Consider the following 20,627-nt stretch of genomic DNA (forward strand, 5'->3'; position numbering starts at 1 on the left):
TCTGGGTTGGCGCCTCTGGCAATGGCGGATTTCCTCCGATCGGGAGGAACCCGCTCCGTGAAAAACAGGGTCTGAACCGCCATGGCGAGGCAGAGACCCATTAAAAACCACAGGCGGGAGAAGCCTGTGGATGTGGCATTCGGCTGGCACCTTTGCGCCTCCCCTACTCGCGGGGAAACCCTGTTTTGGGGATCCGGAGCGACGTGGGGTGAGTGGCGCAGTGCTTTGAATTGACTTGTAGTCCAACAGCAGCTGGGGATCCAAGTTTGAAACAGTAACTCATGGTTTAGTGCAATGTGGACAATCCAAGCGCCCTTCCAGGTTAGCAAATGAGGAGGTGCTTAGAAGCTTTCACTTCTGCTTCTAGTTAACCAAAGCTAGTCAACTAGAGCAGCTAGTTGGAAACAGAGTCGCTCGCTCGGAGCTATCCGTGGTGCTGCAAACTCTGATCAGCGTCGCCTCATTATCTGTGGATCCACGCGGCAGAGGAACCAAATAAAAGCACTGAAATTAACCAGTAAAGCTATAAATGGCCTAAATTAGTGGTATCTGAAGGAAACGTGTGTAGAATGCATCCATGTACAGGGTCACAGTGTACGCCCTAGTCTTCCAGTTGTATAGAAAAATGCAATGCCTTTTAAAAGACTCCCCATCCCCCATGCTTTTTGTAAAATACAGTCATGGGAAAGTCATGCTAGCAATCTTTCCAATCTAAAAGGGACACCTTTTGAGGTGTGCAAGGTATTGCTATGTTTACCAAATAGTTTGCGGTTTCATTCAAGTATATGACCACACCCACTCTATTTTCCCACAGCTCTGATAATACACACAGTATGAACTCCCAGTACGTTTCCGAGCACAATTCAAAGTGTTGGGGCTGACCTTTAAAGCCCTAAACAGCCTCGGTCCAGGATATCTGAAGGAGCGTTTCCACCCCCATCGTTCTACCCGGACACTGAGGTCCAGCACTGAGGGCCTTCTGGCGGTTCCCTCATTGCGAGAAGCCAAGTTACAGGGAACCAGGAAGAGGGCCTTCTCGGTGGTGGCACCCGTTCTGTGGAATGCCCTCCCACCAGATGTCAAAGAGAACAACTACTACCAGACTTTTAGAAGACATCTGAAGGCAGCCCTCTTTAGAGAAGCTTTTAGTGTTTGATGTATTGCAGTATTTTAATATTTTTTTGGAAGCCGCCCAGAGTGGCTGGGGAAGCCCAGCCAGATGGGCGGGGTATAAATAATAAATTATTATTATTATTATTATTATTATTATTATTATTAACTGTGTCTATCACGTTGCCCAATGCATTTTAGGAAAAGAGGAAAGACAACAGAAGTTGAAAGTGGGGATGGGTAGAACCTCATTATGGTTTACGTTGAAGCTCACCTTTTTCTGCCCTAATTTGCATCTGCTTAGAAGTACTCATGTTCACCAGTTTTTCGTAAATGAGAAGGCTAGCCTACAAAATAAGAGCAAAGAGAACTTTTTAATGCAAGTTAAGTAATGCTTAACATTTTTTCTCAGTCCATATAATTTAAAACTACCTCTCTCTCTCAAAAAAATTTTTGATTAGCATCTTAACAGTGAACATTCTTTTAATACTGCGCAACAACTGAGCAACTGAGCAATAATGAACAATTTTAAAAATTATAAAACCATAAAACAACAGGGAAACAGCTTAATACAGTTTAAATAAAAAGTGGGGCTGGGGGGGGGGGAATCTCAGCGGACAGCAAAAAGGTAACTAGTCATTAAAAGCCCATGGAAACTTAGAATTCATTAGTCTAAGCATTAGGCAAGGAGCCCTGGGGAGATCAATTCAAAGTCAAGGCACCACCATGGAGAAAACCCCTTCCACAGATGCCACCTGCCTGATCTCTGACAACAGGGATACTGAGAGAATGATGCCCTTAACTGGCAGGCAGCTTCATGCAAAATTAACGATGCGTGGTTAATACAGAATTCTATGAAGTTAATTATGACCAGAAGCTTCCAGATTGGATCAGAAGCCATTTCTGTTTCCTTTTGGCAGCCCAAGTCCTATGTAGCTGGGATGTCCTCCAAGAAATACTCTCTTTCGCTACCTTCTGTGTGGCTTAACACTTCCTTTAATCAGAGAATTGAGGGAGCCTGTAACATTGGCCAAAACCACTGATTCTCACCCATATCAGTGGCTTCTACTTTTTAAAAGCAAAATGTTACGGTGCCAACAAATATCAAGGAACAACACTCAGCTCCATATCCCCCATGTGACTTTGCAATTCTGGGATATGGTTTATAGAAGACAAGAGAGGATGCTGCTTTCTACATAAGATCACTTCAGCACTAGCAAGGGAAAGTGTCTTTGGTAGGATCAAACAGGAAACTATGCCTGGCAGTAGAGTTCTGGGTTAATTCACGGGACGCTGAGAAAGTAAGAGGGTAGGGGTTGTGTACTCAGACACAAGGCTCATCCACATCTTGGCATATTAAGCCGATCATCCAAACCAGGCCATAGTAAGCTTGCAAATTGCATACTGCCAGACGTCACCTAGAAAAATATAAGCTTCTTAGTACATACATAAGCATCGGTGGCGGCATACAGCTTTTGCTCCTCTGTAAGGGGAAACTGCTTCCAGTTACCACAACGGACCGATTTGTCTTTCAAAAGCTGTTTGTGGAACAGATGCTTCAGAAGGTTGTTCAGACTCCAGATCTCTTTACATTTGAGCTAAACAAAATAAGTTGCAAACATTAAGCGCGAGCTGTTTTTGAGGCTACATCAGATAATAAGTGCACAGTGATATATTTCAGATAGAGATGGAATAAATCTAAATCGCAGCTTTAAAATGCGTTCGGAGAACACGCTGAATTTTAAAACAGAGGTTAAGGGGAGCAATAAGCTGTGAAAGAATTTCATGATATGAAACCTTAAATCAGCTACCTTTAACATGAGCCATGTTGCAATTAAGTGTGTGTATGGGAAATCCATCCAGAAGACAAAATGTTTATCAAAGAGTTAGTGATTCTAACATGGTTATCCTTCCTGCCTCTGTTCCTTCCCCCTCCCTCGCAGCTGCTAAGTTTTTGATGGTGTGAGAACAGTTTTTGATGTCCTCCCTTGCAGCTGTTAAGCTTTTGATGGTGTGAGAACAGTTTTTGATGTCCTAATCAGTGGTGAGAAAGTGAAGCCCCACATACGCCTTAATCAGTCTGGGAGGATAGTGCTGGGAACCTTCTGTGATGTTGGAAATTGTTATTGGAAAGTGGGGCATTGGGAGGAGATGGCTATAACATCAGATGGCTTGGCCAGAGTTTTTCAGAAGTTTGTGCATGGACTGATTGGCTGCAGGGCCGTGCAAACTGAGGCTACCTGGGGGAGTCACTTTGCCACATCTTGAGGGCTTCCAAGTTGCACATAGAAGTGCATGCTTGGTATGTATATATTGCTTGTTGTTTAGGAATAAAACCTTCTTCTCACTCGTGTTTTGTACTGGTTCTGAATCTCTTTTAAAAGAACCACCTTGCGTTTGGCAAGACAGTGTGCCACAATGAATAGATGTATCAGCTGAATAATAATAATAATTTTTATTTATACCCCGCCCTCCCCAGCCAAGGCCGGGCTCAGGGCGGCTAACAAGCAATAATAAAAACAAGTTGAATGAATACAACTTAAAAACAAGATTAAAATACAACAATTAAAATACTGAAACATTAAAATATTAAAATGCAGCCTCATCACAGGAGGAGAAAGGAAAAAGAAAAAAGAAAGGGAGGGAGGGAATCAAATTGGCTCCAAGCCAAAGGCCAGGCGGAACAGCTCTGTCTTACAGGCCCTGCGGAAAGAAATCAGATCCTGCAGGGCCCTGGTCTCATGAGGCAGAGCGTTCCACCAGGTCGGAGCCAGTGTTGAGAAGGCCCTGGCTCTGGTTGAAGCTAATCTAACTTCCTTAGGGCCCGGGACCACTAGGGTGTTGCTATTTATGGACCTTGAGGCTCTCCGTGGGGCACATCAGGAGAGGCGGTCCCATAGGTACGAGGCTCCTAGGCCGTGAAGGGCTTTAAAGGTCAAAACCAGCACCTTAAATCTGACCCTGTACTCCACCGGGAGCCAGTGGAAAAGCACTGGGTGAATATGCTCCCATGGCAGAGACCCCATGAGGAGCCTCGCTGCAGCATTCTGTACCCGCTGGAGTTTCTGGGACAGCTTCAAGGGCAGCCCCGCGTAGAGCGAATTACAGTAGTCAAGCCTGGAGGTGACTGTTGCATGGATCACTGTGGCCAGGTCGGGGCGGGAAAGGTAAGAGTAAAGAGTAAAGTTCTGTAACATTAGCTGAAAATATTCATCGCATAAGGCTTGGTGTGCCATAACTCAGTGACAGAGCCTCTGCCTTGCATGCCGAAGGCCCAATCCCCGGCATCTCCAGATAGGGCTGGGAGAAATCTCTGCTGGAAGCCCTGGAGAACTACTGCCGGTCAGTGTAGACAATACTAAGCTAAATGGGCAATTGCTCTGACTCAGTATAAGGCATATGTTTCTGTGTTTTGTGTCATTGGAGCAGGGAGTTCCAGAAACCCAACACATTACATGAGAATTCAATGAACCCTGGCCAAACAATACTCAGGTGACAAGCAAGAAGGCTCATCCCAGATTTGTGGAAAGTGACATTTCTAGCTACTGAGACGGTCCATTCACAGTCTCTCTAAATTCCTACAGATTCATGCAATAGACTCTGAAATAATTTGATGATACGAAACCTTAAATCAGTTACCTTTAACATGAGCCATGCTGCAATTAACTGTGTGTATGGGAAATCCATCCAGAAGACAAAATGTATATCGAGGAGTTAGTGATTCTAACATGGTTACCCTTCCTGCCTTTGTTCCTTCCCCCTCCCTCGCATCTGTTACGTTTTTGATGGTGTGAGAACAGTTTCTGATGTCCTAATCAGTGGTGAGGAGGTGAAGCCCCACATACGCCTTAATCAGCCTGGGAGGATAGTGCTGGGAACCTTCTTTGATGTTGGAAATTGTTACTGGAAAGTGGGGCATTGTCTTTGGATCAGGGAGTTCCAGAAACCCCACACATTACATGAGAATTCAATGAACCCTGGCCAAACAATACTCAAGTGACAAGCAAGAAGGCTCATCCCAGATTTATGGAAAGTGATATTTCTAGCTACTGAGATGGTCCATTCTCAGTCTCTCTAAATTCCTATAGATTCGTAGTCTGGGAAATGAATTCTTTGCACTAGGCTGATCTGAGGCCAGCACCCATAGTAGTTCCTCAATATTATTATTATTTTAAAAATCACAAAGTTTCATATAATGCAGAATGGAAATACAGTCCAATAAGCAAAAGCGAAGGAAAAAGGAGTATTTGGCACAATATGAACATTGATCCTAAAAGGATCTCATTATGGGATATCCATTTTCATTTTAAATTTAAGATATCACTAGCTGCAGGAGATTCATCCAGCAATGTTAGTCTAAATACACAGCATAGGGTTTCTCGCCTACATAGCTGATTTTCTATAACTTCTCTGCTGAGGATCCACTCTAATAACAAAGACTCAGTTATTATTACCTTTTCATTAGCAAGGTCACCCAGGTCCACAAGGCTCTCCAACTTGATTTCAAAATCACGCATCAGCTTCCATTTATCCCCTTCGATACCAACCCCAACTTTTTTAATAGTGTTACTTTCAAGCAATTTTTTTAGTGCCAAAGGAAAGTCTGAAAAGATCAAGTATGCACATTTTTAAAATAACCACTTAAGGAATTTATATATCCTATCTATTTAATGTAACAGTAGGCTTCTCACAATGCTTTTTGTTAAAAAAGAAAGAAGTAAATTATATGTTATTCTGGTCTCTATCACAGCTGCACCACCGCAGCTATACATTAAATTACCTACCCACCAAAAAAAGAGATATTTTCAGCTAGAATTGCTGAATAAACAACAGAATATTTCATTACATTTTTTTTTTACCCCACCCTTCCTCCCAAGAGAATTCTGACCGTATTCACGAGCTGATCTAGAGATACAGCTCATATATTCAAAAGAACTTAGGTTCAGCCCAGAAACAGAAAGTAGACATGAATATTAGCTACAGAGTTGAAGTACTGTGTATGCATTGATACATACCATACTTTTCGCTCCATTGGACAGTTTTTCCCCTCCAAAAACTGAGGGGAAATGTGTGTGCGTCCTATGGAGCGAATGCAGGCTTGTGCCATAGCCGCGCGCAACCCCTCCGGCAGGGAGAGGCTGCTCGGGGCTATGGCTTCTTTAGCTCCACGCAGCCTCTCCCGGCAGGGAGGGATTGCACGGGGCTAAAGAGGAAGCCAAAACAGCCAGCGCAATCCATCCCGCTCGCTGCCTTGGCTTGTGCCATAGCTGCGCACAACCCCTCCGGCAAGGGAGAGGTTGTGCGCAGCCTGTACGCTGCTCTTTGGGGCTGGGGGGGGAAAAGATTTTTTTTATTGATTTCCCCATCTAAAAACTAGGTGCACCCTATGGTCCGGTGCGCCCTATGGTGCGAAAAATACGGTAATGGATAGCACTGAATCTGAAGCACTGAGTTTGGTTCACAGGCTCAGTGGGAGCAAAAGAAACGAGCATGAAGAAACCAGTGTCACCTCCCCAAACAACCTGACCTAAGTGAGGAGAAGAAACACCAGCAGCTGAGGAATTGGTGTCCCCAAAAATCCCTTGCTAGGAACAGAAAACTGCAGCCAAAACAAATTTTTCCAGTTCGGGAACAGCCACACAGTCTTTGGTCCCACCAGCACCCCACATTTAAAGCACTACGATACCACTTTATACATTCATGGCGTCACCCAAAGAAACATGGGAAATATAGTTTGTCAAGAGTGCAGAGAGGAGTTAAAAAGGTAAAGGGACCCCTGACTGTTAAGTCCAGTCATGGACGACTCTGGGGTTGCGGCGCTCATCTCGCTTTATTGGCCGAGGGAGCCGGCATACAGCTTCCGGGTCATGTGGCCAGCATGACCGAGCCGCCTCTGGCGAACCAGAGCAGCGCACGGAAATGCCGTTTACCTTCCCGCCGGAGTGGTACCTATTTATCTACTTGCACTTTGATGTGCTTTTGAATTGCTAGGTGGGCAGGAGCAGGGACCGAGCAACGGGAGCTCACCCGGTCGTGGGGATTCGAACTGCCGACCGTCTGATCGGCAAGTCCTAGGCTCTGTGGTTTAACCCACAGCGCCACCCGCGTCCCTCAGAGAGGAGTTAGAATACCCATATTTCCCTCAGAGAGCTACAATTCCCAGACGTCCCTGGGAAGAAGGATTGGTTTTAAAGCACTCTCAACAAGTAGCTGCTATAATATTCTCTTTCTGCCACCACTTTGGGCCTGGAAGGCCCTGGGAACCAAGAAAAGCAGTATCAGGAAATTTGAGCATGTCTTTGCTACACAGCAGAAAAATACTGAATGCCCGTTTCCAGATATTGCTTCTTTTTGATCTGGGAAATAAAAGTAGTGGAACTGTACAGGCAGAGATATGCTGTGAAATGATAAATTCCAACTGTACTTCCTTCTGCACTAAGAATCCTACTCTCTCCTCCCTCAACAGAATGAAGCAATTTAAATTGTGCTAAACTGACACCTGTGAACTTTCCAGTTTACACATCAATAAAAACAATATTTTGTCAGAAAATAAATCTGATCAGATTTGCTACAACGGAAAAGATTATCACACTCGGCATCATGGAGATCAGGATCCCTTCAGGTAGACATCACACTTGACATAGTGAGAACCTCTCTCCCTCCACAATTGCAAAATACTCAGCATGAGTCTGTACTATACATTATGCAGTAGAACCACATGGTACAGTTATATCAAGTTATATATTTGACCGGTATTCCACTGTGGGAAGGATTACAGAACCTCCCTGAACACTGAAATCCACCAAGATGGTTCTCACATTGCATAAGTTAAGCAAGTCCAGCTTTTCTTGGTTACAGAGTTTGGACAGCCAGGGTACAAAACGTCCTACTATTGTGAGAGCAGGCCTTTTGCTGCTTTACAAAATACCGTATTTTTTGCTCTATAAGACACACTTTTTCCCTCCTAAAAAGTAAGGGGAAATGTGTGTGCGTCTTATGGAGTGAGTGCAGGCTGCGCAGCTATCCCAGAAGCCAGAACAGCAAGAGGGATCGTTGCACAGCGAAAGCAGCGAATATATTTTTTTTCTTGTTTTCCTCCTTCAGAAACTATATGCGTCTTATAGTCTGGTGTGTCTTATAGAGCAAAAAATACGGTAAATTGTGTTCAACAAAGCAAACAAACTGAGCTACAGCTTAGATGAAAGGACAACTTAACAAGTACAATTTGTTGAGAGATTAACTACACAGTACTGACTTGACATAGAAGAGATGTGAAACAAATAGCACTTTTGTTCAGATCCACAGAGTTGGACTAAAGCAACTTTGCCCTCCTTCCCTTTAGTGTAGCATGGCGGCCATTCAATGTCAAATCCTAATGCAGCTCCATAGGATAAGGTTGTACTAGAAGATAAAAGGTATTAACAGGATTAGTACAGTGCAATCCTGTGCAGGATTATTCAGAAGCAAGCCTTTCTAAACCTAGAGGGCATAGATTTGCACAGGTAATATTTGTTAGTGTCTTTTCTTCCTTCAAGAAATACTGCATGACTATTTTATCAGTTCTGTGCCAGACCTAGTACTTGCAAGGATCCTTAGTACTAACTTGACATGAAAGACTGTATAAATCTTTGCAAGGGGGGGTGTCCTTCATTTTTTTAATTGATTGATTCAGTGTGTGTGTGTGAGAGTGAGTGAGAGAGAGAGAGAGAGAGAGAGAGATTGAGGACATCATACCTCTTTCAATTAATGGCCCTTATTCCTAGATTTTGGAGGTGGCTCCCACATTTGGATCAGATTTGTCTATAACAGCCTAATGAACATAATTTTTTTTTCAGCTTACAAAAATGAGATGCCATAGGGTTAGCAGTTTAAATTAAACTTTCAGTCTCTTACGCAATATCCTCTGAGAGTAAGGAACAATCGTTTGCATTATAGCTGTAAACAACGGAACCATGGAATTCTAAGAAGGGAAGGTTGTCTTCCAGGGCACTCCGATGGACTGGATTACTCTGGTTCATAAAAATGCAAAAGAGAGCTTGTTGTAAAGGATGTTTAAGGAATGGTTTTTCAGATCAATCATACTGGCACAGGTCACAGTGCGCTTGCCTTCCTGTCCAGGTTACAAAAGCATCACAACAATTTCTGTCGATAGGTAATTAGAGAAGTTAATGCATCCAATGCATACCAAGAAAATGCTTTGCCCCACGCATATATAAAACATATACATCTTCCAACACAGAGATTATTTGCTATGTCACCACATGCCATGTCATCAACTCAATCTCCACTACTCAACCTGCAAACCTTAAGGAGAGTCACTGATGACTGTTCCTTTGGAATACTTTTCAGGTCATGCAATCACAACACCCAGTCCTCATGAGCAATGGTATCAAGCTAACATCAACACTATTTGGGACATAATAAATCTAAGAAATGCAGTAGTTTTACATTTTTCCGTGAAACGGGAAAATTCTATGTGATTTGCTAATTAGAAACTGCACACAGAAGTACAATCAGTGCTGCGTTTCAGAGTCTGCCACTTTTTACTGCTGTTTTTGTTCTTGTCCTCTTGTGTGAATCAAGCATATTCCCATTCCTTACCTTTTTGTCCCCTTTGGCCTGTTCAGTCATCCACTGAGGTAGTTTATTTGATGAAGAATCCATATTCCTATCAAATTTGTTTGGATTTTTATGTTAACTGGAATAGAAGAAATAACAAGCATGCAACTTGGCTCAGTCTAATATGAAATGATTGGTGTGGCATAGGTCAATCCATTCCAATCAGTTATTTGGGGGAAAGTCAGAATATAAGTTTTCCACATAAGTAAATAATATAAAGAAAAGATATTGCTTAACCATAAATTGCTTAACCATATATTCATCTGAAAAATATTCAGATGTCAAAGCAATAAACAACTATTTTACTTTTAAAAGACAACTGAAGGCAGCCCTCTTTAGGGAAGTTTTTAATGTCTGATGCTGTACTGTTTTTAATATTCAGTTGGAAGCTGCCCAGAGTGGCTGGGGAAACCCAGCCAGATGGGCGGGGTATAAATAATAAATTATTGTTATTATTAATTATTATTATTAATATTATACACGTTTCCTGATAAGTAAACCCTCCTCCCGTTTTTAAAAATGTAACTTACTGCCAGGTAAGTGCATAGGTGTGCAGCCTAACAACACTGCAAACTGAAGTAACTATGCGAGTATGGAACCAGTGCAAAGGGCTCAGATCAATCAATTTCTGCGTGTACATACAACCTTATTCAACCCAGTCATAGACACTGCCAGTCCGAAGAAGGCTCGGCGTTGGACAACTCACCTGATCTAAGCCCTTCCTGGGATCCTCACCCTCATCTTAGCAACCTTTCCCGCCAGACCCGCTAAATAGCCGTTACGAGCCGCCGACGCTACTGTCGCAACAGAATGACGTCGCTTACCGCGCCTCTCCAGCCCATCCCTTCGCCCTCCCTCCCTTTTCCGCAGCTGTCAACTCTAGAAGGTGAAATGAGGTGAAACGCATGCGCGTAGCGCTTTCCGCGCCCGCCGGCCTCTGGCGCCCGCGCGGCATTCTGGGGCTTGTAGTTTGCGGTTCTGTGAGGGGAGGCGGGAGAGGAGGCCGGTAGGCTTTGGCGACGGGAAACGAACCCCCGGGCCCCTCTCCCCGCTCGTCGCCCTGCTCCTTCCGTCCACTGGCGCGGAGAGCGGGCTCCGTCCGGGCTTCCCGGCGGAGGAAACGGACCTGAGGCGGCGGCGGGAGGCGGGAGGCGAGCCGGGCGGGCGGTAGGACCTGCCCGGCCGGGGATGCTCCTCTCCGGCTCCCTGCGGGCGGCAGCGCGGGGAAGGCGAGCGCTGCGGGGGCCAGCGGCGGCTGACTGGCTAGCTGGCGAGCGAGGAAGGAAGGAAGGAAGGAGGCGAGGAGCGGCTGAAGAGATGGAGTAAGTATCCCCTCGCCTGGCTCCCTCCTCGCCCGCCTCGCCTGCGTGTCATGGCGGCGGGTGATCCTTCCCTCCCCATCCCCCCCCCCACAGCACGGAGAGCGCCGTGTCTGTCGGCCTGAGGAGATGAGGGGGGGTCCGTGGGAATAGTCACCTGCTGTGTCAGGTGGAGGGGTGGGGGTTGCTCCCGCAGGTAGAAAAAGCGGGGTTGGCTTTGACCCTGGGAGGCTGTTGCCGAGGGCGGCGGGGGGGGGGGGGAGAGACAGCGGAGCAGTTAGAGAGGCTTGTGGTGGCGGGAAGGCCCGTAATCGGGAAGGGTGGCAATTTATTTTTTGCCTTTATTCCAGGGGTTTCCCCTTCCCCTTATCCTGCATCCCCAACAAAGGGCATGCATGCTACCTTGTGCCTTGAACGGCGGCGGCGGCGGCGGCAGCAGCACATGCAGAAATTTCAGAAGAGGGGCGCTGGTATAGGGTTACCTTTTCTTTCATTCTTTGCTGGCCATGATCCTGTATCCTAGAATCATAGAGCTGGAAGGGACGACGAGGATCATCTAGTCCCGCCATCCTGCGATGCAGGAATATTTTGCCCAACGTGGGGCTCGAACCCACCACCCTGAAATTCTTGACCCTGAGATTCAGAGCCTCGTGTTGTGCCAACTGAGCTTTCCCAGTCCTGACATGCTGAAATTCAGCAAATGAAGGCTTTTCTATCATAAATAATAATAATAATAATAATAATTTATTATTTATATCCCGCCCATCTGGCTGGGCTTCCCCGCCACTCTGGGCGGCTTCCAGCAGAATATTAAAATACTGTAATACATCAAACATTAAAAGCTTCCCTAAACAGGGCTGCCTTCAGATGTCTTCTAAAAGTCTGGTAGTTGTTGTTCTCTTTGACATCTGGTGGGAGGGTGTTCCACAGGGCGGGCGCCACTACCGAGAAGGCCCTCTGCCTGGTTCCCTGTAACTTGGCTTCTCGCAGTGAGGGAACCGCCAGAAGGCCCTCGGTGCTGGACCTCAGTGTCCGGGTAGAACGATGGGGGTGGAGACGCTCCTTCAGGTATACAGGACCGAGGCCGCTTAGGGCTTTAAAGGTCAGCACCAACACTTTGAATTGTGCTCGGAAACGTACTGGGAGCCAATGTAGGTCTTTCAAGACCGGTGTTATATGGTCTCGGCGGCCGCTCCCAGTCACCAATCTGGCTGCCGCATTCTGGATTAGTTGTAGTTTCTGGGTCACCTTCAAAGGTAGCCCCACGTAGAGCGCATTGCAGTAGTCCAAGCGGGAGATAATTAGAGCATGCACCAGTCTGGTGAGGCAGTCCGCAGGCAAATAGGGTCTCAGCCTGCATACCAGATGGAGCTGGTAAACAGCTGCCCTGGACACAGATTTCACCTGTTCCTCCATGGACAGCTGTGAGTCCAAAATGACTCCCAGGCAGCACACCTGGTCCTTCAGGGGCACAGTTACCCCATTCAGGACCAGGGAATCCTCCACATTATTATTATTACCTGTCCCATTTGGCTGGGTTTCCCCCAGCCACTCTGGACGGCTTACAAAACATGTAAAAAACATAGTAAAATGTCAAACATTAAAGACTCCCCAATACAGGGCTGCTATCAGATGTCTTCTAAATAATAGTCCCTTCGCCAGGAAAAGCTGGCGAAAGTTTCTATATGCCGGGAAGCTATTTAAGGCACAAGCAGGGCCAGTGAAGGTGGGCAGGGGGATGGCAGCCCTACATCACCGCTTCTCTCTTTTAAGATTTATGCTCTCTCTAAAGTTATTAATAACCTTCAGAAATTTTGCATGTGAAGCTTTTACCACAATGCATCCCTGTCAGGAAAGGCTCCAAATCCCTCCCTGCCCCTTGTAACATCCATAGCTCTTATGGGTTGAACAGGCTCTGTTTCTCTCTCTCTCGCTCCCACAGTACTGTGGGTTGGAATAAAAGGCAAGAGGAGTGTTAGTGGAGCAACTTTCTAGAGAAATTAATTATGTACAGAGAGGCTATTGCCGGGAAAGCAGAATAGGCATGCTGGATGTCTATGGTGTTATGCATCTTTGTCATATATTTGTTGTTTTCAGTTGATTGGTAAAGATGGAGAGAGGCAGAGGAGGAGGAGGAGGAAGGAGTGTGGGGGGCTCTGGCCTACACAGGAGCATTTACTCCCAGTCCCAGCAGCAGTATCATTATCCTGCCTCCTCTTCTCAGGCGGGCTGCATGGAGATCCAGGAGCTGGCCTCCAAAAGAGTGGACATCCAAAAAAAGAGGTTTTATTTGGATGTGAAACAGAGTTCCCGAGGCCGCTTTCTGAAGATAGCAGAAGTCTGGATAGGAAGAGGCAGGCAGGACAATATCAGGAAAAGCAAGCTGACTCTCTCCTTGTCAGTAGCTTCTGAGCTAAAGGATTGTCTGGGAGATTTCATAGAGCACTATGCCCATTTGGGCCTAAAAGGCAGCCAGAGTCATCGGAATGATCACAGTAATGGCAAAGAACAAGATTCAAGAAGACGGCAACACCATCACCCACCATCACCTCCAGCATCAGTTGGCTCAGAAGAACACCTTCACAGCGTCTTAAAAACTGAGTATATTGAAAGAGACAATAGGAAGTATTACCTAGACCTGAAGGAGAACCAACGTGGACGTTTCTTACGGATTAGACAAACCTTGATTAGAGGACCAGGCATGATAGGATATTTTGGTCACAGTTTGGGACAGGAACAAACTATTGTCCTTCCAGCACAGGGGATGATTGAGTTCAGGGATGCTTTGGTCCAGCTCATTGAAGAGTATGGTGAAGGAGACATAGAAGAAAGGAGGAGCGGAGGTGATGAGCCTCCTGAACTCCCAGAAGGGACCTCCTTCAGGGTAGACAACAAGAGGTTCTACTTTGATGTGGGGTCCAACAGGTACGGTATTTTTTTGAAGGTAAGTGAAGTGAGGCCTCCCTACCGTAACACCATCACTGTCCCATACAAAGCATGGACAAGATTTGGGGAAAACTTTATCAAGTATGAAGAGGAGATGAGGAGAATTTACAATGGCCATAAAGAGAAAAGAATGGATACAAGAGGGGACAGTGGTGAAGAACAAGAGGGTCTTGATTAGAATGTATTTCAACTGGCCAAGAAACAAAATAGAAAATTGGCTACAGATACTGATACGTAGTTGTTGGAAGAAGATGCCTTTCTTTTTGTAAGTTCTTCCCTGTTGTTAGATAACACCAATATATAAAATATTACAAGGGTTTGGTTGTCATATTAAATTATACCCAGTAATATCTCTGTGATTTCTATCAGAATAGTTGAGAATAATTAACCACCCAATGATTCTGAAAATTCCAATAATTTCATGGTCTTCAAAGACTACTTGTGTATAATAGTGCTAAATCTCTTATTACGACCTTTAAAAGAATCTGTATCAGGTTTGTGTTGCAGTGTAACATGATACAAGTAAGGCAGATCTAATTAATGTCTTCTAATACTAACCATAGAGCATTTATGACCAAAACTGATCTTTAAATTTTAAATACTTGTATTGGGAAAGGTATCTTTGAATAACTATCTGCTGGTCACTTTATGGTAAAAATCTTGGAAGCATGGGGGGGGGGGATCAAACCTCTATAGTGTATTGGCCAGTAATTTCATGGTTACCTAATTTTATGATAACCTATTAATTTTAAGTGTCCCAACAATATAAATCCATGTTTGATTGTTTGAGAGTAATGTTTATCATGAATCATCCATTTGTATGGACTGCTTACATCATGTGAGGAGAGTTTTATTTAAATAATGTTGCAACATTTCAAAAGCTATTTTTGTATTTGTGGTGTTAAAGGGGCTCCAGCAAGTTGCTGTGATGTGGGAATTTAGTAGGTGGTTACAGTTGGAATTAAAATTCAAAATAAGGAGGTTAAATATGTGATGTGGAAAAGTAGTAGAATAATGTTGTTTTTATCTTTATACTTTATGAAAATGCTTTGAGAGATTTTGGTGCATCACTTAACTGGTACAAAACAGATCTCTGGTTTCACACTGGTGCAGTTGAAGCATTCAATAACAGCTATCAGCACTTCCCTTAAATCTTACATTTCAAATCTATATTATTATTGCAGGCCACAATCTGCACTTCTTCTTTTGTTAAATCATTAACCCATGACCCTCCAGCTTAATGCTGTAGAGTTACATCTTGATCTGTAGAGCGATATCTAGAGACAAGAGTTCCAATCATGAGAAGATTTTTTTAAAAAAATAGCAAGATGATGAATGGAGAATTCTGTGTTGATTATTGATAAAGAAAAGAAAAAAGTGAACTTGCACCAAAATCACCAAAGGAACTTTAGAAATGTGTGTTACAGTTGTGACAGAGAAGGGGAAAAAGATGTTTGGACTTTAATTTCACTGTTTTAGGTGAGTTTCCCAATATATAAAAAGTGGACCTATTCAGTGTTTGGTCTAGTTTCAGAAATAACAATTAATGAGTAATGTCAAACCTAAAACTAAGATTTCCAATTTGGTTATTTTAATTAGTAGTGGCCTACTGGGCCATGATATCATTGAAAGGTTATACATTCATCTTAGTATAAAAGTATACTAAGAGATGTTATGGGGGTGGAAATTAGACATCTGAATGAAAGAGTTCTATGTACTGTTTGTGATGTCTTAAAATTATAGTGAGTTGTCTAAGCCTAAATTACCATATTGCTGATTTGGTGCTGCACGTCCCAATGCCTATAGTAATGGTAGTATTGTTGGATTCCAAAATACAGGATCCATGAATGTAGAAACTCCTGATGCTCACATTCTCACAACTCTCGTCTCACTATGAGGAACTTCCCCTTTCCCCCTCAGTATGCAACATGTTTAATTCTTATATCAGTCAATACGTTTTTATTGGAATTTTATTGGAACTTTATCCTATCCTGTTAAATCTGGTTCACTGAAATATCCTGCATTCTTCATATAAACTTTTAATTGATAAAAGTATACAAATTGTCTAACTGGTTGTCAAAAAAAGGCATTTCCCCTGTTTTTAAAAAGGAAATAGCTGTGAAGTGGTATCTTTACGCTTCAGTCAGAATTTATATTTGTTTATACATTGGCATGTGCAATTTTTCATCATTGTATCTAAATCCTGTTTTCTGGATGTTGCCATGGATTCTGTACTCAACCCCACTCCAAATTTCTGTATCCCCATTCCACTAAACAAGACTCAGTTTTCATCTGTTTACAGGTGCAGGTTGTTGTCTTCTTCAGATCAACTATGCCCTTAATTAAATGCAGTGCTTTTTTTCTTGGGGGACACAGGGGGACTCATAACCCTAAACATTTTGTGAATCTTCGTACTTTCGTCCATTTACTGTATTTTTCCCCATTTAAACTATAAAATTGTGATTTTCTTGAGTCAAAACGAGAGTACCCCTAAACATTTTTTAAAGGAAAAAAAGCACTGATTAAATGCACATGTGAGCATCTGAGACTGACTACACATGAGCTGTAAAGTGGCCATCTACTATATACAGTTATACAGCGATTTTGGCTTATCCATTGGAAGCAACTGCTTCTTTCATATTGTCATATCCAAGGGTTATATAGTCAATTTACAAAGTTCAGAGCTTAAATGGTAATTTGGGAAATAGATTCTTTTTACACCTGGCAGTACATCCCCATCTTTGGAGAGTGGCAATAACATGTAGTGTTTGCAGAAGGGTCTGTTATAATGTAAAGAACTATTCTTTGCACCCCAAAAATGCCATGTCCCTTAAACTTGAGAAAAACACAAGCTTATTTGCACTAAAAAGCGTGGCCAAAAACAAATCTAGGAGGGCCGGGTGGATAAAATCAATTTGTACCTCTTGAATTATCTGTTCTCATGAGAGAATTTTACAGTAAAGCCCTGACCTCTCTTTTAAAACTATGGTCCAGACAGAAAGTCTGTCAGTTTTGTGATTTTGATAATAATGCACTTTATATTTTATAAATAATAGAAGCACATTTCTGCTACAGGTCTGGTACAGTGTGTTTCAATATTATACTCTAAAACAGTATAAAAATGGCTTTCTGCATATATGTCTGTCAGTGATCTATTTTATGGATTAGATCAAATTACACTGGCATGATTGAATAGAGCAGGCACCACTTTGAAATTAATTTCAAAATATTAGTGGCCTGTTTTTTTCAGAAATATTGAGTACATTTCTCACTGGATTTGAATAATCAACATTTCTGAAACTCAGATACTTCAATAGATTTTTAAGTAACTTATTACTGCAGCTGCTGCAGATGTGGGTTAAATAACTTTTTCCTATCTGTAGTTTTGCAGTGTTGTCACATAATTCCTCTTCCTTCCATCAAGAGTCCTTTTGGGGGACTAAATTTTATGTGGTTTACACCAGGTTGGTAGTAGGTGACGTGTGCTGGCTATATCATATAATGTAGCCTCTCTTTTGCTCAAGTAAAAACCTAGAAAGTTGTTATCACAAAACAGTTGTACAAGTGAGTTCCGCAGGACAGTTAAAATGACTGTACTTTGCACCAATTCTATGAAAATATATAGCACATTGCAAAGCAAGTAAGTTTGGTGAAAAAAATTGCAGAAAAACCATCCTTATTCCTATACTTAAAAGAGTGGGATAAAAGATATCTAATGTGTCAAAACCAGACAGATTTAAAAACTAGAAATGAAGATGGAGATACTATTTCATAGTGACATCATTATTTTTTCTTAAGAATCTGCTGTTCTAAGGACCAGTTTCTCCCTGTCCATTTCTCTCACACATGAGTAGTGTTACTGTTGTAGTAGCTTAAAAGTATCGGGTAAATAGACTACGGTAATTCTCCAATCGTATTCCAAGGAAATTTTCTTAATGTTTTCAATTTAGTTAAATTTGCAATTAATATGTTATGGGCAGTGTTATTTTTCTAGAAAAAAATGGTGCCGGAACTCACCATGAACGCTTCCCTTGTTCTCTTATAATGGCAATGAAGCCCACCTAAGAGGTGCCAGAACTGAGTTCCGGCTGAAAAAAAAGCCCTGTTTAAGGGGACCATATCGTTAAAATATGAGTATCACATGCTATGTGTTTGCACACAAATTATAGCACATTCCATCTTCCATTCATCAGCAGCACGCCCTTCCACGTCAAAACGAACAAAGTCTCTTCTTTAACATTGCTAAACCTAGGTTTAGATTTCTGTGAACAGGCTGATGATAGTAGCACCTTACCCATCCTTATCTAGATGCCAGCCCAAACTCACAAGAGGAAAAGTAACATATATGTTCAGATAATAAACCAACAAGGCTAGGTTATTTTGGACATAACAAAACCTTTTCTCCCCGAGCAAACACAACAACATGAATCACTCTTGACTATATCTGTGGAATACTTGTTTACAGCACATTTCCCCACATAAGTGTATACCCCAGAGCAGTTTGTAAGCTCTTGCATAAAGGGAAAAAAGGACAGTGTGAATCGGTTCTAAGATTTAGGGTGGTACCCAGTGTTGCACAAGCAGAATTTCCCCTATCCTCCCTATTGCACCCCCTCAGTTCCCACTTCAGATCTGCTCCAAAGCCTCTCCCAACCCTTGGAAGCGGATTTGGTGAATATCTGGGGGTCTGCCAGGTATGAGAGAAAAGGAAATTCTGTTCAGCTAGCGGTCAGATACAATTGGAATATCACCCTTAATATATCTAATAAGATATTTGCAGCGATTATATCTTTACCATATGCATGTTGGCTGATATCCAGTGTTAATCAAACTCAAAGTAAACCTATTGATTTCAGTTGGTCTGGTCTCAGAATGATGGTTGAGTATCACCCATTATTATATATTAAGCCTTTGACCCTGAAATCTCTGTATCTGAATTTCTGAATTTAAAAATACGATCTAAAAATCAACTTTTGTACAAACAGAAATTTCAGGTAAATGTTTAGCTTACCAAACTGTTTAATTTATGAGTTACCCCATATTTTCAAAAGAAAACATTTTTTTAAAAAAACACAGGGAGGCAGGCCTCTCAGTAAAGTTGAAAGAAAAATAGCAGCAAAAATGCTTCTTAAAATATAAGATGAGGTTGTAAAGTGCAGAGTGAAGGTGTAATATTGGATGATATAGTGTAGCCTTCCTCAACCTGATGCCCTCCAGGTGTTTTTGGGCTACAGCTTCTGTCATCCTTGACCACTGGCCTAGCTGCTTAGAACTGATGGGAGCTGTAGAGCGAAGCTTTAGGGAGGAATACCACAGTGTTTCATGTAATAGTTGAACTGCAAGTCTCAAAATAGTGCTGATATTTAAGAACGATCCAAAATACTATATCTGCATGGGGCAACATCAGTGATATACACCCATTAGCACAATGGAAAGCTGCTTATGCAGTAGGACTTTTGGTTTTTCTTCTCCCCTCTCCATCCACAGCCTGCCCCCTAAATCTGTTCCAGAGGATCCCTCAACCATATGGAACAAGTTTTAGGGGCACACAGAGGGGCTAATGGAGGAAGAGAGGGGGGGACCCACTGCATGAGTGGATGCCTGTTCTCACCCATGATATTTTATTGGGATGCAGATTGGTAGGAGCTTTTAACGTTATATGCTTGTTAGTGAAATTTTCTGCATTTTTAAATTGTTTAATAAAGTGGATTAAAAACTCCATAGGGAAGAGAACCAGCAAGGTTCAGGAGGGACTGATGATCATTTATTGATAACCATGTTAATTGAAGCTATAGCAATTTGTGTAGTAGCAATATATTTAGTTTATTATTTAGCTCTTGCTGTAAATTAGCTGCAATTTGATTAAATTAAGCTCTTTATAGTCGCAACATACTGGTTCAAATTCATTTGTATGTGCATGTAAAACATTTTCATCATCATCTTTGTTGCAATGTCCAAAATGAGATTTGCTTCTTCCATTTCATTGTTTTCAGAATCACTTTTATTTCCTAAATACATTTTGTAACAGTAAAGAACCGAAGTAAATATTTTATTTGGTTGAAGTGGAATGAAAACATGTGACATGCCATACCTAGGTATTTTCTGTTTTTTAAGCTAGAAAAATGCCCGTCTGATATTGTGCTAGCTGAAGAATCTGTAGGCTTCTCTCTCTAAGCAACTTTTTGCTGTTACAAATAAGCTTGGCTCAGATGTCATGTTTCCAATCGCCCAAACCAAAAGAGAGTCATATTGTTGGTGTACGACTCCTTTCATCCCTGAGCAACAATGGTTTATAGCAGGGATAGTTAACATTTGCCCCTGTAGATGTTGGACTACAACTGTCATCACCCTCAGCTATTGTCCATGCTGCCTGGGGCTGATGGAAGTTGGAGTCCAACAACTTCTGGGGGGCCACAGGTTAGCCATCTCTGCTTTACACTCTATCCTCCCTTTTCATGATCAGTTTGAAGAGTAAAATTCTGGTTTTCAGCTGGAGGTTTTATCATTAATTGTGGGTTTGTGCATAGTATAGCTCTCTGGTTTGGATGCTCCAGCATGAAGTAGCTTGCCCAAACCAGGTAGTTGTTTCTCTTTGTACTCTTGACTTAACTAGTGAGATAAGAGAGTGCATAA

The 20,627-nt window shown here is 42.7% G+C and overlaps 2 protein-coding genes across 3 annotated transcripts in view; one reads left to right on the top strand and one right to left on the bottom strand.

Annotated features, from left to right (window-relative positions):
• Positions 1–10,560, bottom strand: part of WRN (WRN RecQ like helicase) — a 60,711-nt gene extending 50,151 nt beyond the window's left edge. The window contains exons 1-7 of the mRNA XM_080986667.1: positions 10,436–10,560; positions 9,712–9,808; positions 9,004–9,119; positions 8,366–8,511; positions 5,565–5,713; positions 2,559–2,708; positions 1,385–1,457 (exon numbers count right to left, since the gene is read on the bottom strand). Coding sequence (XP_080842793.1) covers positions 1,385–1,457; positions 2,559–2,708; positions 5,565–5,713; positions 8,366–8,511; positions 9,004–9,119; positions 9,712–9,774 — 697 coding nt within the window. The 5' untranslated portion in view covers positions 9,775–9,808; positions 10,436–10,560. The remainder of the gene's footprint in view (positions 1–1,384; positions 1,458–2,558; positions 2,709–5,564; positions 5,714–8,365; positions 8,512–9,003; positions 9,120–9,711; positions 9,809–10,435) is intronic.
• Positions 10,561–10,685: 125 nt separating this feature from the next.
• Positions 10,686–17,130, top strand: PURG (purine rich element binding protein G). 2 transcript variants are annotated; one of them, XM_080986954.1, is made up of 2 exons: positions 10,686–11,051; positions 13,146–17,130. In XM_080986954.1, exon 2 carries the CDS (start codon positions 13,159–13,161, stop codon positions 14,170–14,172), a length of 1,014 nt encoding a protein of 337 aa, XP_080843080.1. In that variant the 5' UTR covers positions 10,686–11,051; positions 13,146–13,158; the 3' UTR covers positions 14,173–17,130. The 2 variants fall into 2 exon arrangements, with proteins under 2 accessions (XP_080843080.1, XP_080843081.1); XM_080986955.1 differs by having other exon boundaries at positions 13,273–17,130.
• The last annotated feature ends 3,497 nt before the right edge of the window (positions 17,131–20,627 follow it).

Source organism: Podarcis pityusensis (assembly GCF_964106645.2).
Source record: "Podarcis pityusensis genome assembly, chromosome: 17".
NCBI classification, from domain to species: Eukaryota; Metazoa; Chordata; class Lepidosauria; order Squamata; family Lacertidae; genus Podarcis; species Podarcis pityusensis.